The following is a 19,517-nucleotide window of genomic DNA, read 5'->3' as shown; positions in this document are numbered from 1 at the left end:
TCTTGCTAGGAGTGTGCTTAGAAACTCGCGAGTCCTCAGACTTCCCGCCTGTCTGCCTTCCTGGAGCCTGGGATCCAACCCAGGGCCGCACACGTATGGGAGTGTTTTCTGCCATTGAGCTACACTCCTGGACCGTTACTTCTTTCGACAAATAGATCTAATATTGCAAAGAGCTTTTCAGCTTTACCAACATTTTCTTCCTTGTTCAGTTTAATTTTTTGTGAAAGACTTAAAATGAAGACATAGTAGGTATCTACAGAACTTTAAAGGCCACTGTTGGTGTATGAAGACATCTGACTGGGGCTCGCTACCCACAGACCACCCTGTCCTCTCCACGGAGGTCCTGGGAGTTGAGTCCTCTTGCCCCCATGCGTGTTTTATATCCCTAGGTTAAAACTTAGGCAGATGGTTATTGTCGTATCCGTATTTGCAGCGTGAGTGTGAGTGCCTTACATGTATCTGTGTTCCTCAGCAGTGTGGTTTGTCCGTATTTACACTCCCAATTCCTCCATTTGCATGCTGCGTCTATGACATTCTGTGGCATAAGTATGTTACAGTTTTATTAATAATCTTAATATCATTTAGATTATTTCCAGCCTGGTTCTTTTGCCTTTTTCTTTTCTATTTTATATATGTTGAATAGAATGTTAATTTTTCCTATTTCCTGGAGGAATATCAGGTTTTCTACACTATGATACTAGCCTGGTTCTAAGCATATGCTTTGTCCTTTGCATTTGTCAGACCCATAAGGAAGTGTAGAGTGTACATTTGATGTGAGGTCTAGTTAGGGGCAACTTAGAGTAGACAAATTAGAGCAAGGAGCCATGTGTACACTAGTTATACGAAGTTTACTTCCTTCTTTGCTTCTCTGCTTTTGTGGGGATCTCTTTTCTGTGGTTTGATGTTCCTAAATTCATTTTATTACAAGAATGTCTGGTTGAACCACAGAGGAAAATATCCCTAAGGAATTCCATGTGTTTATTTTTCTATTTCAAAGTCACGATTCCACGATAAACTTTAACTCCAAATTTGTCAGTTTGTTTAGAATTTAAAGCCGGTGACTCTCGCATGTGACGTGTGGTCACCAAGAGGGCTGGCACAGCACGAGCACGTCGGCCGTTGCCTTTTTCACTGAGTTGGCATCTGCTCTGATGGGATGAAGTCAGTGGTGGAGAAAGTCACCACTGTCACGGTCACCGTCACCCCGTGACAGTGGTGTCTGCTCATCGATTTGCTTGATCGGGCACCAGTAACGTCTCCATTGTGAGACTCGTCATTACTGTTTTTGGCATACCGAATACGCCAAGGGTGGCTTGCCAGGCTCTGCCGTGCAGGCGGGATACTCTTGGTAGCTTGCTGGGCTCTCCGAGAGGGATGGAGGAATTGAACCCGGGTCGGCTGCATGTAGGGCAAACAACCTACCCACTGTGCTATCGTTCCATCAGCATCTTTTTTTATAAGAACCACAGAAGGGCATAATTTGTGGTCATTCATATTAGAATTAATGGAATTATTTTATTATAAAGTATATGAATAAATATCTTAAAGTATCTTAGCTTTGGTTTCTTGTGATTATCGAAAGTTAACATTTAAACAAAGTCTTTTCCTTCCTCTAAGCCTTTAAAGGAATTCAGAGAGCACAGCTTTAGAGAACCACTTCTTGAAGCGCTTGAGCAAACATTCTTGGGTGTGGTGTTTACTGGGAAGGAGTACCTGGACAATACAGTTCCCTAAGCAGATGCGTCCAGTGACTCTATCATATGGCTTTCGTGTAAAATTTTAATTAATTGCCTGAAATTTTTGTGTGTAACTGGATGATATTTATAATAAAAATACCTTGCAGGTGCTGACCTTAAGGAAAGAGTGAAAATGCACCCCAGTGAAGTCGGCCCTTTTGTCTCCAAAATCAGAGCAGTGATTAGTGAAGTCGGTAAGCACAATTAAGTTCTCCTTTCGGCCTGTGGAAAAGGACCTTAAATATCAGATTTCCAAAGTTGCACACTGTCCTTAAGTGTAAACTTGGGTGAAAGTTGACATATAATTAGATAATTATGTATAGCTGATTGCTGTAAAACAGGATGTTTTATTTGAAAAATTATGAAAATATCTTGTAATTATAGATGATCCTCATGTATGATGACATGGCATGTGAAGGTACTTATTAGCAAACAAAGAATAACTTGGTACAAGCCTTTGATGTAAAGTATCTATCTATCTTAACACACTGCGTACATATAGTTACAGATTTTTTCCCTTGGAGCTGCTGATCAAACCCAGGGCTGTTGCATGCAGAGCAAGTACTGTACATCTCCAGCCCGTCATTTGCATTGTTTATTTTTCATATGCTGTTTATGCTGTTTACTTAGTATTATAGTCTGTCACGTCACAGATTAGTCTGTATTAATCTACTTTACTCCTACTACTTTAAACTCTGTTGCTAATAACGCGCAGCATAGTCTTATTCAAAATTTCAAGTTATTTCTTCAGTGACATCCCTCCCTCCCCCCACCTCCCTATATCTCTCCATCCCTCCTTCCCATACTGAATGTGGGGGCCCTGCTTTATGCTCCGCTTTCCTCCCCAGCACCACGCGCCTGGTGTCCCACTGGGAGTGCCCAGATTGTAGAGCAGGGGCCGCTTCTGAGACCTCCAGGTCTGGCCTCAAACTCCAGACATAACTTGGTTGATGCTTTTGTTATTTTGCCAGAATTAGTAAGTTCAAGGAGTTTGTTTGCCTTTGTTAGGAATGTTTTATGTATTTTTTTAGTCATGTTGCTTGTCACCTATTTTTTTGGTATGTGTTAGGGTTTAATGAATAGGTTTACTAATCTTCACTCTCCTTTTGTTACTAGTATTGGTCACTGTGTTGTGACTGGTGGTTTCTAATAGCTGCATTTGACTTGGTGTGTAATGTAACATGTTCCTTACATTTGCCAAATTACATAATTTTATAAGTCTAACCTGCCTTGAGGTCTGCAGACTTTATTTTTTGCTATTTGTTGAATAATGCTTTTCTTTATGTGTATGCTTTTTTCTCTTTTTGGTTTTGGGGTCACACCCGGTGATGCTCAGGGGTTACTCCTGGCTCTGCAATCAGGAATCACACCACGTGGGCTCTGGGGACCACATTGGATGTCGGGGGTTGAACCTGGGTTGACTGCATGCAAGGGAAGTGCCTCTCTGTAACACTGTACTATTTCTCTGGTCCCCTGTTAATTTTTCCCTTAAACATTAAGAGAGGCTAAAATTTTCCATATTTTATTTCCTCATGTTAAGGGCTTTCAGGGGTGAGAATTAAACCCATTGAATGTGAAATGGCATTGATTAGTGAGTCAGATCGCAAATGAAACTAGACCTCCAATTTTCCTCTGGGTCCTTATCTGAGAGTTTGCGTGTTGTTCACTTTCAGTCAAGAAGAGCTTCCTGGAGTTAACTGCTGACGTGGCGAGCAGTGGCTGGCTTAGGGTGGATGGTAGTGGAGGCACCTGGGCTTTATTCTTGGCCGTGATTCTGCCTAATTCTAATGAGACGGCATTAAAGTGACTCACTTTAAAGCTGCTCTGTTTTATTAAAATGGGCATCAGAAGAAAATAATTCAGGGGCCAGAGATAGGGCATTGCCTTTCACGTAGCCGGCCCGGGTTTGACCCCCGGCACCCGAATGGTCTCTGGAGCACTGCAGAAGTGATTCCTGAGCACAGAGCCAGGAGTAAAGTCTGAGCGTTACCAGAGGTGTGCCCCCTCCAGCTCCCCTAAAAAAGTAAGCTCATAATATGTTCAAAATCACCAAATTTCTACTCATTTCTTAGAAAATTTTTTCTTAAAATAACTTCAGAATACTGGAATGAAATTTAGTTCTTTTGTACTTTACAAAGCAAAAAAGATGAGTTTTTTTTTTTTTTTGAGAAACTGTATTTTCAGCTATTTAGTCAGTTAATCAGGGGCTGGAGCTTAGCACCGCTGAGAAGGAGCTGGCCGCACCCGTGGTGCCATGTATGGTCCTGAGCCCCACCCGAAGTGACTCTGAACGCAGAGCCAGTGGTCAGCCGGCACAGCCTGGTGTGGTCCCCAGACAAAGCAGACAGAAGGTCCGCCCTTGTGAGCTCCCTCTCCCCCGTCAAGCACGGGCTGCTTCTGAGCCGCAGCCGGTTGTCTTGAAGTGTTGGGCCTTAGCGAGTGTGCAGGGCGCTCGCACAGATGGCGGCAGCTGCTCTCCCGGGACTGGGCCGCGCCTGACTCTCCGCTGGGACGCAAGAACACGAGCGTCACAGTGTCTGACTTTGTTCGATGGTGTTGCTCGGAGGGCTGGAAAAACATTTTGAGAATTTTCTCAAAAGGAAACTTTGTGGCATGGGTGAGGCCCAAGTTCTCTCAAGTTGAGACATCAGATAATTGTTGAGTAAGATACAGGAATATTTAAAATAGGTTTTCACTAGAATTTTAATTGTAGAACTTCGTGTGATGCGGGTGGTATTTTTGTGAATTACCTTTCACAGTAATCCTCTTGAAATGCCAGGCACTTCCAGCTTCCCTTTCCTTTCTGATGAAGTAGTGTTGCAAAAGCTTTAATTTAGCTATGTGAATGCAGAGCTAAATATGCATTGAAATGCAGGTAATTATGTTAAAAAGTGGCAGATTATAAATTCCATCTATTTAACACTTTGTTTTAATTTTTTTTTTTTAATACTGCAGTTTTATAAAAGGAGATAATTTAATTTTTGAAAGTTTTCAAATTCTCCAGTTAGCTTTCTTTTGTGTGACTGAAAGCCTATTGTTCATGTGCATTTTTTGATCGGAAAAAGCTATCAGCGCAAAGACATAGGAAATATTTTTGTGCAGTGGAAAAATTCTGCCCGAATAATGTTATGTAAATCTTTCAGGCAAATTCTTTTCTGGGATAGTGCTTCTTTCTTTCATCTTTAGTATGGTTTTGAATTTTAGAATTGAGGAGCTCAGAGCAGCTCAGACAAGGTCACAGATAATTCTCGGGAAAGAAGGGAGACTTGCTCGAGCGTAATAGAAACGCAGGCGCAGGGGGTTCCTCTGGGGCTGAGGTCAGTAGGCGCGTCCTGCGAGCCACAGCCTCTCTGTCGTCTTCATCTCAAGCGGGAAGTCACGTTCTGTTCCGTCGAGTAAAGTGGCCATAGGATGTCCACCAGCCCAACAGTGTTCCGAAGCCTTTGCCATGTAGAAAAACCCATTCTGCCCCTGCCAGATGTCCCGGGAGGCTCTGTGAGAGGAGTTTGGAGCCGTGGTTCTGGGCAGTGCCTCCTGCCGTGGCTGCAGGCCCCAGACCTCTGTCCCGTGGTGCTGTGCCCAGCCACCTCCCTCCCTGCCGGCAGAGTCTCTGTTCTCCTCCTCTAGTGCATCCGGCATGGCGAGCGGCATGGTGGCAGCTGCTGGGGCGGCCGGTGCAGCCTCCGCTCTCCTCTGGGCCAGACTGGACTCGGCCTCTTGTTGCTCCCTCTCCCAGAATCCCCTTCTGTGGGACGAGGCTCGCAAGCACGCTGAGCCTGGCACCTGCTTTCTGGTCGCTCTTTCTGCCTTAGCGAGTGACTGACGACTACGGAGTGCGTGTTGTGTGCTCAGCCCCTCTCGTGACCGCCCCTTGGCTAGGTGGACGTGGTGTATAGCGCAGGAGTTCATGTTCATTTTTGTTCCTTTGGTTTTGTTTTGATTTGGGGCCTCACCCAGCAGTGCTTGGGGCTCACTCCTGGCTCGGGGCTCAGGGCCGCTCCTGCCGGGGCTCGAGAGCTCCTGGGGGTGCCGAGGTGCGCCTGGGCTGGGCATATGCGGGGCAGGCGCCTTCCCCTGTACGTCTCCACAGCCCAGGAGTTCACATATGAAACGTGGAGGTAGTTGATTCCTCGTAGGTGTCCAGGTGCAATGTTCTAGTTGGCGCTGGGGGCCAGGAGTGCAGGCTCAGGATGTAAACTTGATGTCATTAGACCCTTCGTGTCCTGGGAAGTTCGGAATCCGGGTAGGTTTCCTGTGTTTCTCAGAGACAGTCTGAGGCCCTGAGGCGTGGTAGCACTGAGAAAGAACCAGATGGGCACCAGCAGCTTTGGCCAGGGTCAGGATGGCGTGAGGAGACGGAGGAGATGGTATTTCAGAAGGAGGGCTGGATGTCGCTCATAGACGGGGCACGTAAGATAAACAGAAGGACCAACCTGGACTTCACAACCTGCCCATTGCTGTGTCTTTTTAGGAAGGCTGTGGGTGATGGCGTTACGATGCAGAAACTCCATTCCTTGCACAATTCTGAGGGACCTTCTATTCTGATTGTTGAACTTTTAGGCTTCTAGGCCATTCATATTTGTTCCTGTGTTCCCAACTTGCTTGTGTTTTTTCTTTTTTTTGCTTTTTGGGTCACACCTGGCAATGCACAGAGGTTACTCCTGGCTCTGCACTCAGGAATTACCCCTGGCAGTGCTCAGGGGACCATATGGGATGCTGGGAATCGAACCCGGGTTGGCCGCATGCAAGGCAAATGCCCTACCCGCTGGAGCTATTGCTCCAGCCCCTTGCTTGTGTTTTTATTAGTATTTTTTCCTTTCCACTTTATTTAAATACAATGGTTTACACAGTTGTTCATAATGATATTTTTTTTTTCTTTTTGGGGGTGCTCAGGAGTTACTCCTGACTCATGCACTCAGGAATTACTCCTGGTGGTGCTCATGGGACCATATGGGATGCTGGGAATCGAACCCGGGTCGGCCGTGTGCAAGACAAACACCCTCCCCTCTGTGCTATCACTCCAGCCCCACCACTACTGTCACCTCCCCCCTACCACTGTCTCCATTTTCCTAACCACCCTTCACATCTGTCCCTGTAATAGGCCACAATAATTTATTTTATATTGCTTGCTGCCACTAAGTGGCTAATAGAATGATAAAAAAATATTTCTGTAGAAGAAAATTTGTGAAAATTGGTCTATCTCACCTTGGAGACAACATCCTTGTCTGAGGGTTTACTAAGCTGTTGTTGCAAGGTAAGCCTCCTGTGTAAATGTTTTGTTAGTCGAGATTAGTTGGCTTCTGCGTTGCATCCTGTCCAGTCTGTGTGCTCCTGCTGGGATGTCAGTGCTGTGGATTTTGGAGGTGTCACTCCAGAAAATCCAGAATATTCAACTGGGCATCCCTGCTGGAGGCATGGCAGTGGCTTGGGACTGTGGGAGCAGCTCCTGGGCTTTTGTTTGGGGGGAGCGGGCCCCCTCCAGTGGCGCCCACGAGGTCTCAGCTGGGATCAGGGTTCCAAGAATTTTTTGAAGCTCGTGGAACTCTTGAGATTTATTTATGAGTCTTTGGAAGTAGGTCGGTAGGATGAGCTTACACGGCCCTGGCGGTGGGGCATGGACCTGTTATTTTTTTCTTGCTGACTGCATATTGGTCACAGAATGACTAGCATTTATTCTGGGTTGAATTTATTGCATTTTTCTTCAGCGTATGTTGTAGTTGTGTTTGGTATGTAGGTTATTTTATTCCTTCCCCATCTTCATCACAGACTCTCCTTTATTAATATGCTTTCAGAGAGCCTGTCCTCGGTTCCATTACTGCGTTTACCCCAGTGTGGCCCTAGTTATTAAGGTATTTTTCGCTGCATCTGACTCTGTAGTACCGTGCCCATCTTCTACATTAAAAATAATTGTTTTCTCTTTTGTTTTAGATATTTAATGTTCTGCTTGTCTTGGGTTTTGCTTTGGAAACGAGTTGGAGTCTTTCTCCCCCCTATGCTCCTAAAAGTGTTGAGTCTTGATTTTCTCTGCCTTTTAATTTTGATCATTTTATATTTTAAAAGTACTTAAAATGTGCTGTGCATTTTTCTTGCTGGTGGGTTTATTTATTATTTTTTATTTTCTTTATTTAATGTAGGAGTACTGCTATTTATTCAGCCGTTGATTAAGCTGATTGAATTGGGCATGAACTCCACGTTACTTTAAATTTTTTCTTAATTGTATATCTGTGAGATAGACCATTACAAAGCTGTTCATAATTGGGTTTCAGTCATACAATAAGCCAGCACCCATCCCTCCAGTGTACATTTCCCACCACCAATATCCCCTGTTTCCCTCCCACCTTCCTCCAACACCCACCCCCCCACCCCCAGCCTCACTCTGTGGGAGGCACTTTCCTTCTTGCTCTCTCTCCATTTCCTTTTGAGCATTATGGTTTGCAGTACAGGTTCTAAGAGGTCCTGGTGTTTGTTCAGGGCTTTCGGTGTTGACGGTGAGGCTGGAGTAGCTTTTAAGCTGGGTGGCAGCTTTGGGGTGTGGAGGTGAATGCTGAGACTTCTGGAAGTACAGGAGGTGGGGGAGGTAGCCCAACCAGACCCCAAGAAAGCCTGGAGATTTCAGTCACAAAACCCGCATATCCGAATTTTCAGCAGATTATATCTTGGTGAGGTCCATCCTGAGACAGTGTAGTCAGGCAGGGGGTATTGTGGCGATTTGGGATTGAGGAAGCAAGTGGCTGCGGGGACTCTGCGTGGGTGGGCACAGGCCAACCCTCCCCTCTCTGATTTACATCTGTCTGTTCAGCTACGTGTGGGTCCGAGATTAACTGCGACTTTTGATCTCTTTCGAGATTTATTTATGGGTCTCTGAAGCAAGGCCGGTAGTAGAGCTGACATGGCGGCACTGGAGTTGGTTCATGGGGGTGACTGCCGGTGCTTCCAGGAGTATTGGGAAGCGGGGGGAGGTAGCCCACCCAGCTCCGAGAAAGCCTGGAGATTTCAGTCACAAAACCTGCATGCCTGAATTTTCAGTAGGTTACATTGTCCTGAGATGGTGGAGTCAGGCCAGGGTAATGGGGGTGATTTTTGATTGTGGAAGCAAGCGGCTGCCCGGGGCTCTGCTTGGGCGGGCACCAGACCAACCTCCCCCCTCCGATTTACCCCTGTCTGTTCAGCCATGCTTGGGTCCAAGACTAATTGTGGCTTTTGAGCTCTTTCAAGATTTATTTAGGGGTCTCAGAAATAAGGCCAATAAGTAAGTTTATATAGCTGAGCTGGAGGTGGCGTGTGGGCTTGACTCAGACATCACTTTTGGCCGTTCAGTTTCTTAGTAAACTTGGTCCCAAGTTGTTGGGATCTGGCCAAAGGTACAGCGTGTATTTTGGGGTATCAGGAAGCCAGAAGACACCATCAGGCTTCTGATGCACTCGCCCTGCAGGTACGGGTTGACCTGCTAGTGGCACCATACCCCCTGGTGTGTTTATTTTAATAAAGGATCTATTTTTGTACCCCATTTAAAATTTTTTTGGTGGTGCTTGGACTTGAGTGCACACGGTCACACATGCAAGGTAAGTGCTCTGTCACTAAGTCACATCCTCAGCCCCCGCTTAACTATCTTTGCTACTGTAAGTTTATGAAATGAGAGCATGAACTTCCTGTTCCTTTCCTTCGTTTTGATCCTGGTTCTTTAAAATGTTCTGCTGACTTACTCCTGTGAGCGGTGATAGACTTGGTGTGTTTTCAGCTTTATGTTCTTCTCTCAGCCATTCTGTTCTACTTCCTCTCAGTGTTCTCAAAATCAGTTTAAATGGATTCATGTTTGTATCATTCGATAACTTTTGATTTTCTATTTCTTGGACTGGAAAGATAATTACAAGAGTCACAGCACTCTTTGCATGTGAGTGACACTTGTTCAGGCTACTCTGTGGGTCAGGGCACCAGCCTTGCATGTGATCCCTGGCATCCTAGCCAGTCTCCCAAGTTCCGCCAGGAATAACCCCTGAACACAGCCGGGTGCCCAAATACCTGATTCCGGCTGCATTCCGCCCCCCACAAACATTTTTCTTTTAATTATATTTCTTGACTTATTTCAGTTTGTAGAAGATCCAGAAACATGTTACATTTTTGTAGAAATTATTATATTTATTTTAATGGGGCCATGGTTTTTAAGAACAGTGTATTGAGGTACCACGGGCATGCACTGAAGAGCACGGTAAGGTGCTCCAGGTGGGAACTTTCGGCTTGTGCTGGGACTAAGGCTTTAGAGAGAGGGCAGTGGGGAGGGCTCTCGCCTCGCATGCGGTGGGCTGGGGTTCCACCCTGGACATCCCAGATGTTCTTTCGAGCACAGGGCCAGAAGTAAGCCCTGAATACCACCAGGTGTGGCCCCCCAACAAACCACTTGTATCACTTGTCTTCCCCTTGATCTTTGATTTGCTGGGGGGCACCAGTAACGTCTCCATTTGTCCCTGTAGCGTGCTAGTGTAGCCCAATGATATCTGCTCGCTCCAGGAACAGGAAGAGCCTCAAACCGTTCATTCAGGGTTTTGATGAAGAAGTCTGACCATCTTGGTGGGCGGCCACACAGTCTTTTGACGTCCTGTGGAATCCAATCGGTAACAGTTCTAGTCCAGCGGTCATCTCTGAATCGCATTACATGTCTGGCCCATCTGATTTTTGATGTCTCAGCAAACAAGACAGCGTCCCTGATTTTTTGACCATCCACGGAGGTTGGAACTCCAGATTCCTTCTCTCACTTGAATGAGACGTGATACTCCTAGCATAGCTCTTTCGATTCCTCTTTGGGATACCCTAATAGCATTCTCATCCTGTTTGTGTAGGGCCCAGGTCTCTGAGGTGTATGTTGGTGCAGGAAGAATGTTGGAGTCGAAGAAAAGACGTTCCCAGAGCTGGAGGTTCTTTGTCCTCTTAAGCACTTCTTCGACGCCGCTCTTGAAGGCGCTCCATGCTGCTCTCTTTCTCCTGTACAGTTCTGGCGCCAAGTTGTTCCTCATGAGTTGAGTTCTCGACCGAGGTACACATAGCTGCTGCATTTGGAGATGTTCGTTCCATTGAGAGCAAATGGAATATCAGGAACTAGTTTGCTTTTTCATGAGTATCGTCTTGTTGAAATTCAGCTGCAATCCGACCTTTCTACACTTGCGGTTGAAGTCGGTCAGCATTTGTGCCGCTTGGCTAATGTTTGGCGTTATGAGAACGATGTCATCAGCGAAGCGGAAGTGGTGTAGTTGCCGACCGACTATCTTCACTCCCATTCCTTCCCATTCCAGCTGTCGCATGACGTTCTCGAGGGTGACACTGAAGAGTTTTGATGAAGTGGTATCGCCCTGCCGAACCCCTCTCTTTACATCAGTGATCACTTTCTTGTAGAATGGGGAGATTCTGGTGTTGAATCCGTAATAAAGCTTGCAGAAGATCTTGATGTACTGAGTTTGAACACCCTGTTTGGCTAGGGCTTCGATGACTGCCTCAGTCTCAACAGAATCAAAGGCCTTCTTTAAGTCGATGAACGTTAGACAGAGTGACATCTTGAACTCTCGCGAAACTTCAATGAGTTGGTCACTGTGTGCATATGGTCTCGTGCTGAATTCTTTTCGGAACCCGGCTTGCTCGCATAGTTGTCCTTCATCTAGTGTTCTGCCTATTCTATTCAGGATGACACGAGTGAACAACTTGTAGACGACAGACCTCAGGCAGATTGGGCGATAGTTGACGATGTGGATGTCTCCCATCTTGTACAACAGGACGGTCCTGCTGGTTTTCCACTGGGACGGAACCTTGCATTCAGACAGGTAGCCTGTGAAAAGCCGAGCCAGTGTATTGTTGAGTACTGGTGGCAGATTCTTCAGGTGTTTGGGTCTGACCTTGTCTGGACCAGGTGCTGTACATGTCTTTACCGACGAAATGGCATGTCAGATTTTGGAAGGCACGTTGGGAACGACATATCCATCCTGTGGAATATGGTATGTGGGCAGGTGGACGTGGCTGTCAAAGAGATCCGAGTAGAAGTCGTGAATAATCCTCTCCATTGCCTTTCTGGAAGATGTGATAGATCCATCAGGATGTCGGAGGGCAGTCATCTTGGTCTTGTAGTTGTCGAAGGACAGGCAAGTGTTTCGAATACTTTTCCCGGCTTCTCGGCCGACGTTGTTGCTCTTTTGTCTTTGAGGTCTTCCTTTATCGCAGCTCACAGCTTTGTGAGCTTGGACATTAGCTTGCTTGTGGTTGCCTGAGGCTCGTGCCAAACCACGTTGACGAATGAACTCAAGAGTTTCCAAAGATAGGCATCTGTTTGTGGCTTTCCTACTCTCAGCATTCTTCGTGCAGTCATGGAGGTGCTGAACCAGTCAATTGTATTCCTCGTCGATGTTGTCAAGGACAGCATCTTCCCTTGTTGCCACAATAGTGCCAAAGAGCTCCCAGTTGGTGGTCATTCTGGGAGTTCCCTTCCCTGTAGACTTAAACTTTGCAGACCTTTCTCCCCGCTCTGTGAAGTAGAAGTTTGCACGAAGGAGATGGTGGTCCGATGACGTTTGGAATTTTGGGACAACAGTGACATCGGTCAGGCAAAACCTTCGATTGAATATGATGTGGTCAATTTCATTGTGGAACTGTCCACCGGGAGTCACCCATGTCTGCGTCGGTGGTGTTGGTGTCCTTGTCAACAGGAACTTGGCCATTGATTCATTGGAATGTCTAACAACCTGAATCGGACGATTACGCTGGAATAGATGTGGCTCACTGCCTGCAGTTTCTATCTTCGTCGTCTACGCACCAACATCCAACTATGATGAAGAAGAAATTGAGAAGTTCTACATGGAACTGGAGAGGTTCTATAAAGAAGACCACACCTTCTACAAGATCATTGTTTGTGATTTTAATGCCAAGATAGGACCAAGAAGGTTGCCAAGAGCTACACATTGGGTCCCATGGACTAGAATGGAACGATCAGGGTGAGAGACTGTCTGAGTTCATCATGTCGACCAAGACCATCCATGGAAACTCACAGTTCCAGAAGGCCAAATCTAATCTCCAAAGAAAATGAAAGAAAAATCATTGGCTGGCAGTAGATTTTTCTCTCGAGTCAGACTGGCTTGATTTTTCTGGTGCTCCCTGGAAACCTTCATTACGCAGTGGATCTCCCCAGAGCCCGGGGCACAGCTCCACTTCCTGTCTGCCCAGGTCTGTCCTGAAGTGGGCGTCTTCCTCACCCTCAGAGACCATCCCGACCTTTCCTGCAGCTCCTGAACTGGTTTTTGTTTTTCTTTTGAAATGGCAAACTTTTGTTTCCTTTAATTATATTTTTAGGAGCATTTCAAAGGATCATTATCTTCTTTGTCATACCTGGCTCATTTCCTGCTACTCCACTCAAAATAGTATCTGATTCTGTTGGTTGCGAAACATACGTGAGTCATAATTTCTTCCTCTCACTGTTGGAATCACCATCGCTTGTGGCAGTTCTGATTTCATTCACTCTCACATGTACACAACTGCCATTGTGATATTCCTCAGCCTTGAAACTGATAATCTACCTTTCATAAATGTGTTTCGTTGAATATCCTTCTAGACTAACTACTCCCAGGTTGTTAACTGTCAAACTAGCCTGTGCTTTGAGATGACCCTGAAAGAGCCTCCAATGTGGCACCATTGGGAAGGACGAATAATGAGAGACTTCTGAAATCTCAGGGCTAGGACGAATGGAGGACTGAGACCGCTCGAGAAAATTGACGATCAACAGGATGATGTTGATGATATATACACACATATTCATATATGTACATATATGTATATACACATATAGAAGAGAAACACTAGCTTTCTATAGAGAATTTCAGGATATGTGATTTTTAAAAATAGTTACTGAACTGTTAAGAAGCTTTGCTTTCTTTAGTAGGAAAACATTTAATGATTTATTTTGTAATGTTAAGTTTGTTAATATTCAGTTGTCAAGTAGTCAGCCTCTTCAATAATTTGAGTGTTTTTAAAAGTTTTCTGATTAACTTTTCTTTTTTCATTATTTTTTTCTTTTCCTTTTTTTTTTGTTGAATCACAGTGAGATACACAGTTAGAAGTTGTTCCTTTCAGTCATACAGTGTTGGAACACCCTTCCCTTAACCAGTGTACATTTCCCCACACTGGTCCCTTCTCTGTCCTAATCACCCTTTGCCCTCCCCCCCCCACCCACCTGTGGCAGGTTTCCAACCACTGAGCAGTCTTTCTGGTCTTTATTTGAGCACTTTTTAATTATTATTATTATTTTTTAAAATTTTGGGTCCATATCCAGTTGTGCTCACAGCTTACTCCTGGCTCTGAGCTCTGGGCTCGGGGTACAATTATGGTGCTGGGGATCGAACCCAGAGTGGCGAGTGCAAGACAAGGGCCTTACCTACAGAAAACCCCAAAACAAATCACACTACAAATGTAGGTTGTTTTTGTGTGTGTGTAGGGGGAATGAGGGAACATTTGAATTGCACCTTCTTGGCATTTTGTGTTCTGTGTTTTATCTAAGGCTTGTTACTGTTTTTGGCACATGGAGACAGTAACAGGTCTCACAGCGGCGACATTGCTGGTGAGGCTCGAGCAAATCGATGAACAGCGGGACGACAGTGACAGTGATATTTTGAGTAGGTAATAATGTTGAATATTGTCTTGAGAAATTTTGCTAGAGTTTTTGCTTTTGCTTTTTTTGTTCGAGTGATGGGGCTGAGAGTTGAACTCAGGGCTTCACATGTTCAAGGCAAAACCTCTACCTCTGAGTAACATCTACAGATCCTTAACTCTCAACATTTTAAATAATTATTTTTTTTAATGTAGGAGTACTGTTATTTATTCAGCTGTTGACTAAGCTGATTGAATTGGGCATAAACTCCACATTACTTTTTTAAAAATAATTTAGAATATTTATTTTATTATTTTTATTTTTGTACTATTTTTTTAATCACTGTGAGATACAGTTACAGAGTTTCCTGTTTCTCAGTCATACAGTGACCGATCCCCCAACCCTCCTCCGTGCACATCTTCCACCTTGAAGAACTCTGGTATCCCCCTAGCCTCCCCTGCCCCCCGCCTCTGTGCATAGCCTGGGTTACTTCTTCAGGCCTTCAGTGAGAAGCATACAGGCACACCTTATTTTTGTTGGCTTTGCTTTATTGACATTTGCAGGTATTCTGTATTATTTTTATAAATTGAAGGTTTGTATTTTCCCCAGATAAAGCGAGTCTATTCATTTCCCCCCCCCCCCCCCGTGTCAGATGCTCACTTTGGGTTTGTGTCGTATTTAACTAGGGCACATTGCTAGTGCGTAATATTGTGTGAGCATAGACACGGGTAAACCAGATTTTTCTAACAGTTGCTGCTTTACAGCTGTCAGGAATCTGACCTGCATATACCTCTGAGGTGCTTTATGATGAAAAGTAGGGCAGACACTGATTTAGTCAGCGAGAAAAGGGGCAGTGAAAAGCGTTGAGATTTGCCTCGTCGTGGGAAGAAGGATGTCACTGACCATTTTGATGGACTGCTCACTGATTTCTGAGCAGGCCGTTTGCTCGAGCACTGCAGATGTGAGCATGGACTGTGGGGAAGTGGAAGGAAGGGACCTCTGAGCGGTGCCCCAGGACACCGTGGGGTCAGCCGAGGAGTGCATGGGGCGAGTTCTGAGATGTCTGAGCTGGAGCCCAGAGCGTGTGTTGGGCGCCGAGGAGCGTGGGAGCGTGGCAGCCTTCATTCAGCGTGTGCCTTCTCTGCCACGCTGAGCGTTCGCCGTTTTTGACGGAAACATCAAGTCTGTCGTTATCCCGTGTTTGCAAGGAGCTCCTGTGCCTGTGTTGTGCTGTAGGAAGACGGTCTGTGGCCAGGGTGGAGGGAAGATGCAGCCGGAGGGCGGCCTGCAGGTGAAGGAGAGAGAAGGCAGAGAAGTGTGGGGCCAGAATTCCAACTACAGGAGTGGGCAGTGGAGAGCGGGACACTGGGGACGCTTCCTGCATGTGGCCGGCCCCAGTTTTGTTTCTTGGCACCCCGTAGGGTCCCCATAAACCAGTGGGAAATGATCCCTGAGCACCAAGGCCAGAGTCAGGCCAGCACAGTGCCCGTGTGGCCCCTCCCCCTGAGTGCCTCCCGTCAGGGAGGTGCAGGGAGAGCTAGAGGCCCGGGCGTCATTGGTGGGGTTGGTGGCCGTGGCTGGGGGTGAGGCGGCAGGACTTCTGTTGAGAGGAGAAAGTGGGGCACGCCTCGTCAGGTGGGAGGGGCAGTCAGAGGGCCCCGAGCAGGGGGCTGGGGACGAGATGGACGGTGCTGAGGGCTTGGAGCCCGAGGGGCGCCCGTCCAGGGGCCGAGGCCTGGTGACATGCGTGCCATCCTGGCCACAGCCGCCCCGAGGAGGAGGGGCATGTGAGGGGCAGGGCGGGCGGCTCACGGGGTCTCGAGCCCAGAGTGCAGCAAGATCTGCGTGAAGGAAGGGGCCGGGGCGGGTCACACGGCAGCCCTGTCTCGCTGGCAGTGGCCCTGGCAGCAAATCTTGTTAGTTTAGCACTGCATTTATTTACCGTTCCCCCCTCCCTCCTTCTTTTTTTTGGGGGGGGTCAGATAACACTAGAGAATATTTTTTCATGAAGCTTATTTCCTGTTTTGTTTTTTTTTCTGTTTGTTTGTTTTTGTGTTTTGGGTCACACCCGGCGATGCTCGGGGGTTACTCCTGGCTCTGCACTCTGACCATGTGGGATGCTTGGAATCAAACCCGGGTTGGCAAGGCAAACGCCCTGCGCGCTGTGCTTCGCTCTGGCCCGAGCTCCTTTCCTGACTGCAGACACTGATGTAGCTGCTCTCTGTTTTGTTTTTTTCCTTTTCTTTTTCACAAAGTGTGCATTACGTCCTAAGTGACATGCTGCTCCCAGTGCTGTATCTCCCCTGCTCTCCCAGAGAATCACTGACCTTAGTGGGCAGAATCTGCATGCAGCCTTCCTGACCTTCCTGCCTGCTCTGAGTATGTGTCACCCCACGAGTTCGTTATGCAGGAATGAGACTCGGTGCAGCTCACCAAATTTGTATCAGTTTAAGAAGCTTTGGGGCAGGAATGTCTCTGAGTATAGGGAGAGAACGTCTCTGTGTTTGCCTGTCTGAACACAAGGGAGAGACAGGATGGTGTCTTAATTTCCCGTTCTACCTCGTAGAACAATCTACTGACTCAAAAAGTCACTTACAAAGATGGAATCCATATACTGTACAGAAGTCCTTGCTAAAATAATACGGTTTCTGCACTCGAGCAAGCCTGGTTTCTGGGCCTCAGCCTCAGCTGTGCTTTTCTGGGCAGTCCCCAGAGCTTTCTTGAGTGCTTTCTCTCTGGGCGGGGGGGGGGGGGGGGGGGGGGGGCTTATTCCTGTCCACGGTTGTACTTAGCAGTACCTGACGGCGCGAGTGCCGGGCCGGTGCCGGCCCGCGAGCTGGCTGCTGTCCTGCGTGAACGTGCCTGTGATTCTAAACACCCAGCGGGCTGCAGAGTTTGTACTACAGTCATTTCAGCTTGAGATTTGTATGAACAAAACATGCAAGTGTGACGGTTAAGACGTCAGAGTGGAATTCTATTAATGAAAATTATTCAGGGAAGTATTTCAATGATATAGAAGAATTTAAAGTTACATGTTTTTATTTGTATTTTTTGGCCACACCCGGTGGTGCTCAGGGTTTACTCCTAGCTCTGTGCTCAGGAGTTACTGGTGGTGCTTGAGGGACCATCTGGGGTGCCGGGGATCCAACCCAGGTCGGCCGTGTGCCAGGCAAATGCCCTACCTGCTGTACTATTACTCCGGCTCCTACTTAGACCTTTTTTTGTTTTGTTTTGTGGCCACACTGGGGTGCTTGTGGCTTATTCCTGGCTCTACGCTCAGGGATCACTCTTGGTGGGGCTCTCGGACCCTGTGGGCGCTGGGGATGGAACCTGGGTCAGCCCAGGCGAGGCACGCCCCCTCCCCACTGTACTATTGCTCCCCCCTCCTGAAGGTCCATGTATGTGATGAAACACTGCATTGATTATTTTTGTATTTATTGTTGCTTATTCTTGAAGACTGCCGTGAAGTAAGTGCTCACTTTGCTCATGGCAAGGTGAAACCCGCGTTGGAACCCTCTCCCTCCGCGACGGGAGGTGCACGCGAGCCGCCTCTTCCCGGAGAAGCCGTGACTTGTTCCTTTCCTTTCCAGCCAACCTCCCGGTGCCCACCATCGCGGCCATCGACGGGCTGGCCCTCGGCGGGGGCCTGGAGCTGGCCTTAGCCTGTGACATACGAGTAGCAGGTGAGATGGAGTCCCTGACTAACTTTCTCTCTATTAAAAAAAAAAAAATGAAGTTTGTGTTTACTGTTGAGTCAGTTTTCAGTATTTCTTTCTCTCCTGAGGGCCCCTAGAGTATTTACAGAGAGTTTCTACTGGGCTTATGAAATACTTGAAGTGCTATTTGTTTTATTTTTTTCCCAGCTTTTTATATCATTAGTCTGCGATCAAAGAGAGACGTCAGTTCCTTATGGGAGGAATGATTTCGGACCTTTGAAATGCTTGACATTTTAATCAGGAGAGCGGACTCTGCTGTGTCCGAGCGGGCGGGGCCGGGTGTGGTCAGCTTTCTCCTGGGACGTGCTGGCTGCGGGGCTGGGCCTACAGTGCGCTTTGTCCAGTCTCCATTTTTTGTTTGTTTTTGGGCCACACCTGGCTGTGCTCAGGCCGGACTCCTGGCTCTCTGCTCAGGGATCACGCCTGGGGGGCTCGCGGGAACCGAGGGGATGCCGGGATCAAACCTGAGGCCAGTGTCCTGCCCACTGGACCTCACTCCGGTCCCCTGCCCGGACTCTCAGTTGCCCTTAGAGAAGAAGGAGGAGCCGTCCATGGGCAGCGGTCTCTCCCAAGATTCTGATGGGCCCACGGCCCCGGGAACTTGGTATTTGCGGTGCAGGAGAGCACAGGGGGGAGAAAGGAAGCCACAAGCCCTGCTTTGTGGCCAAGCAGGGTGCCGTGCAAGCCCTGCCCCCTGTGGCCGCAGGAACACTGCACACACATGGTCCTGGTGATGCCAGGACGTGTGTCATCAGGGCTGGCAGACAGCGTGGGGTCTGCAGGTGCCCACACTGTTGTCCCCTTGGTCTGCTGCCTGCCACTGCTGACCAGGTGGTATTAAGAATGGAGTCTTAATGGCAGGTTCAGTCCTGCCACCCCCTAAAGCCCTCCAAGCCCGCCAGGAGTGACCCTGAGTGCAGAGCCAAGAGCAAGCCCCTAGGACTGTTGGCTGTGGCCCCCTAACCACAACTAAGAACGAAGCAACAGTGCGTTTTTATTAAGGTTTTGGTGACCCTTTTTGTGGGGAGGAATTTGTAATTTGCGAGTTCACGACTTCTTTTTTTCTTTGGCACTTGAGTTTTGATGGTTAATTTCCTGATTTAAAATCACTGGATTTGAAGCAGGCAAAGCTCAGGACTGTGTAATTCATTTCTGAAGAGAACAGTTCCTGGGAGTTAGGGTGTGGGACTAGCCCAACTACGTTTGAATATGCAGATGAAAGAATAATTAAGACGCTCTAAGTAGCTATAAAAACAAAAGAAAAGAGAAGAGGAACCTGGTGCAGCTGTGAGAACAGCCAAGCGGTCTGTGAGAAGGCCCCACACTGACATGAGCCGCTGAGCTCTTGGTCTGGACGCCTGTTTGGGCACCTGTCAGATCCAGCTTCTCTCCTGATTCTGACTGACTAATGGCATCTAAGTCTCCAGAATGCTCTGGCAGCACTAGGTAGAT

General features: G+C 47.3%; 1 protein-coding gene across 3 annotated transcripts in view; it reads left to right on the top strand.

Moving 5' to 3' along the window:
* AUH (AU RNA binding methylglutaconyl-CoA hydratase) overlaps positions 1–19,517 on the top strand; it is a 136,546-nt gene that overhangs the window by 41,058 nt on the left and 75,971 nt on the right. For 2 of the 3 annotated variants that reach the window (XM_055126387.1, XM_055126390.1), the window contains 2 exons: positions 1,844–1,930; positions 17,940–18,032. In XM_055126387.1, the coding sequence (XP_054982362.1) occupies positions 1,844–1,930; positions 17,940–18,032 (180 nt within the window). The remainder of the gene's footprint in view (positions 1–1,843; positions 1,931–17,939; positions 18,033–19,517) is intronic. The other variant, XM_055126388.1, reaches the window with a different exon arrangement.

The sequence above is a fragment of the Sorex araneus genome, chromosome 2 (assembly GCF_027595985.1).
Source record: "Sorex araneus isolate mSorAra2 chromosome 2, mSorAra2.pri, whole genome shotgun sequence".
Lineage (NCBI taxonomy): Eukaryota > Metazoa > Chordata > Mammalia > Eulipotyphla > Soricidae > Sorex > Sorex araneus.
Note: the sequence above shows the minus strand (reverse complement) of the source record. Positions and strands in the feature narration are given on the sequence as shown.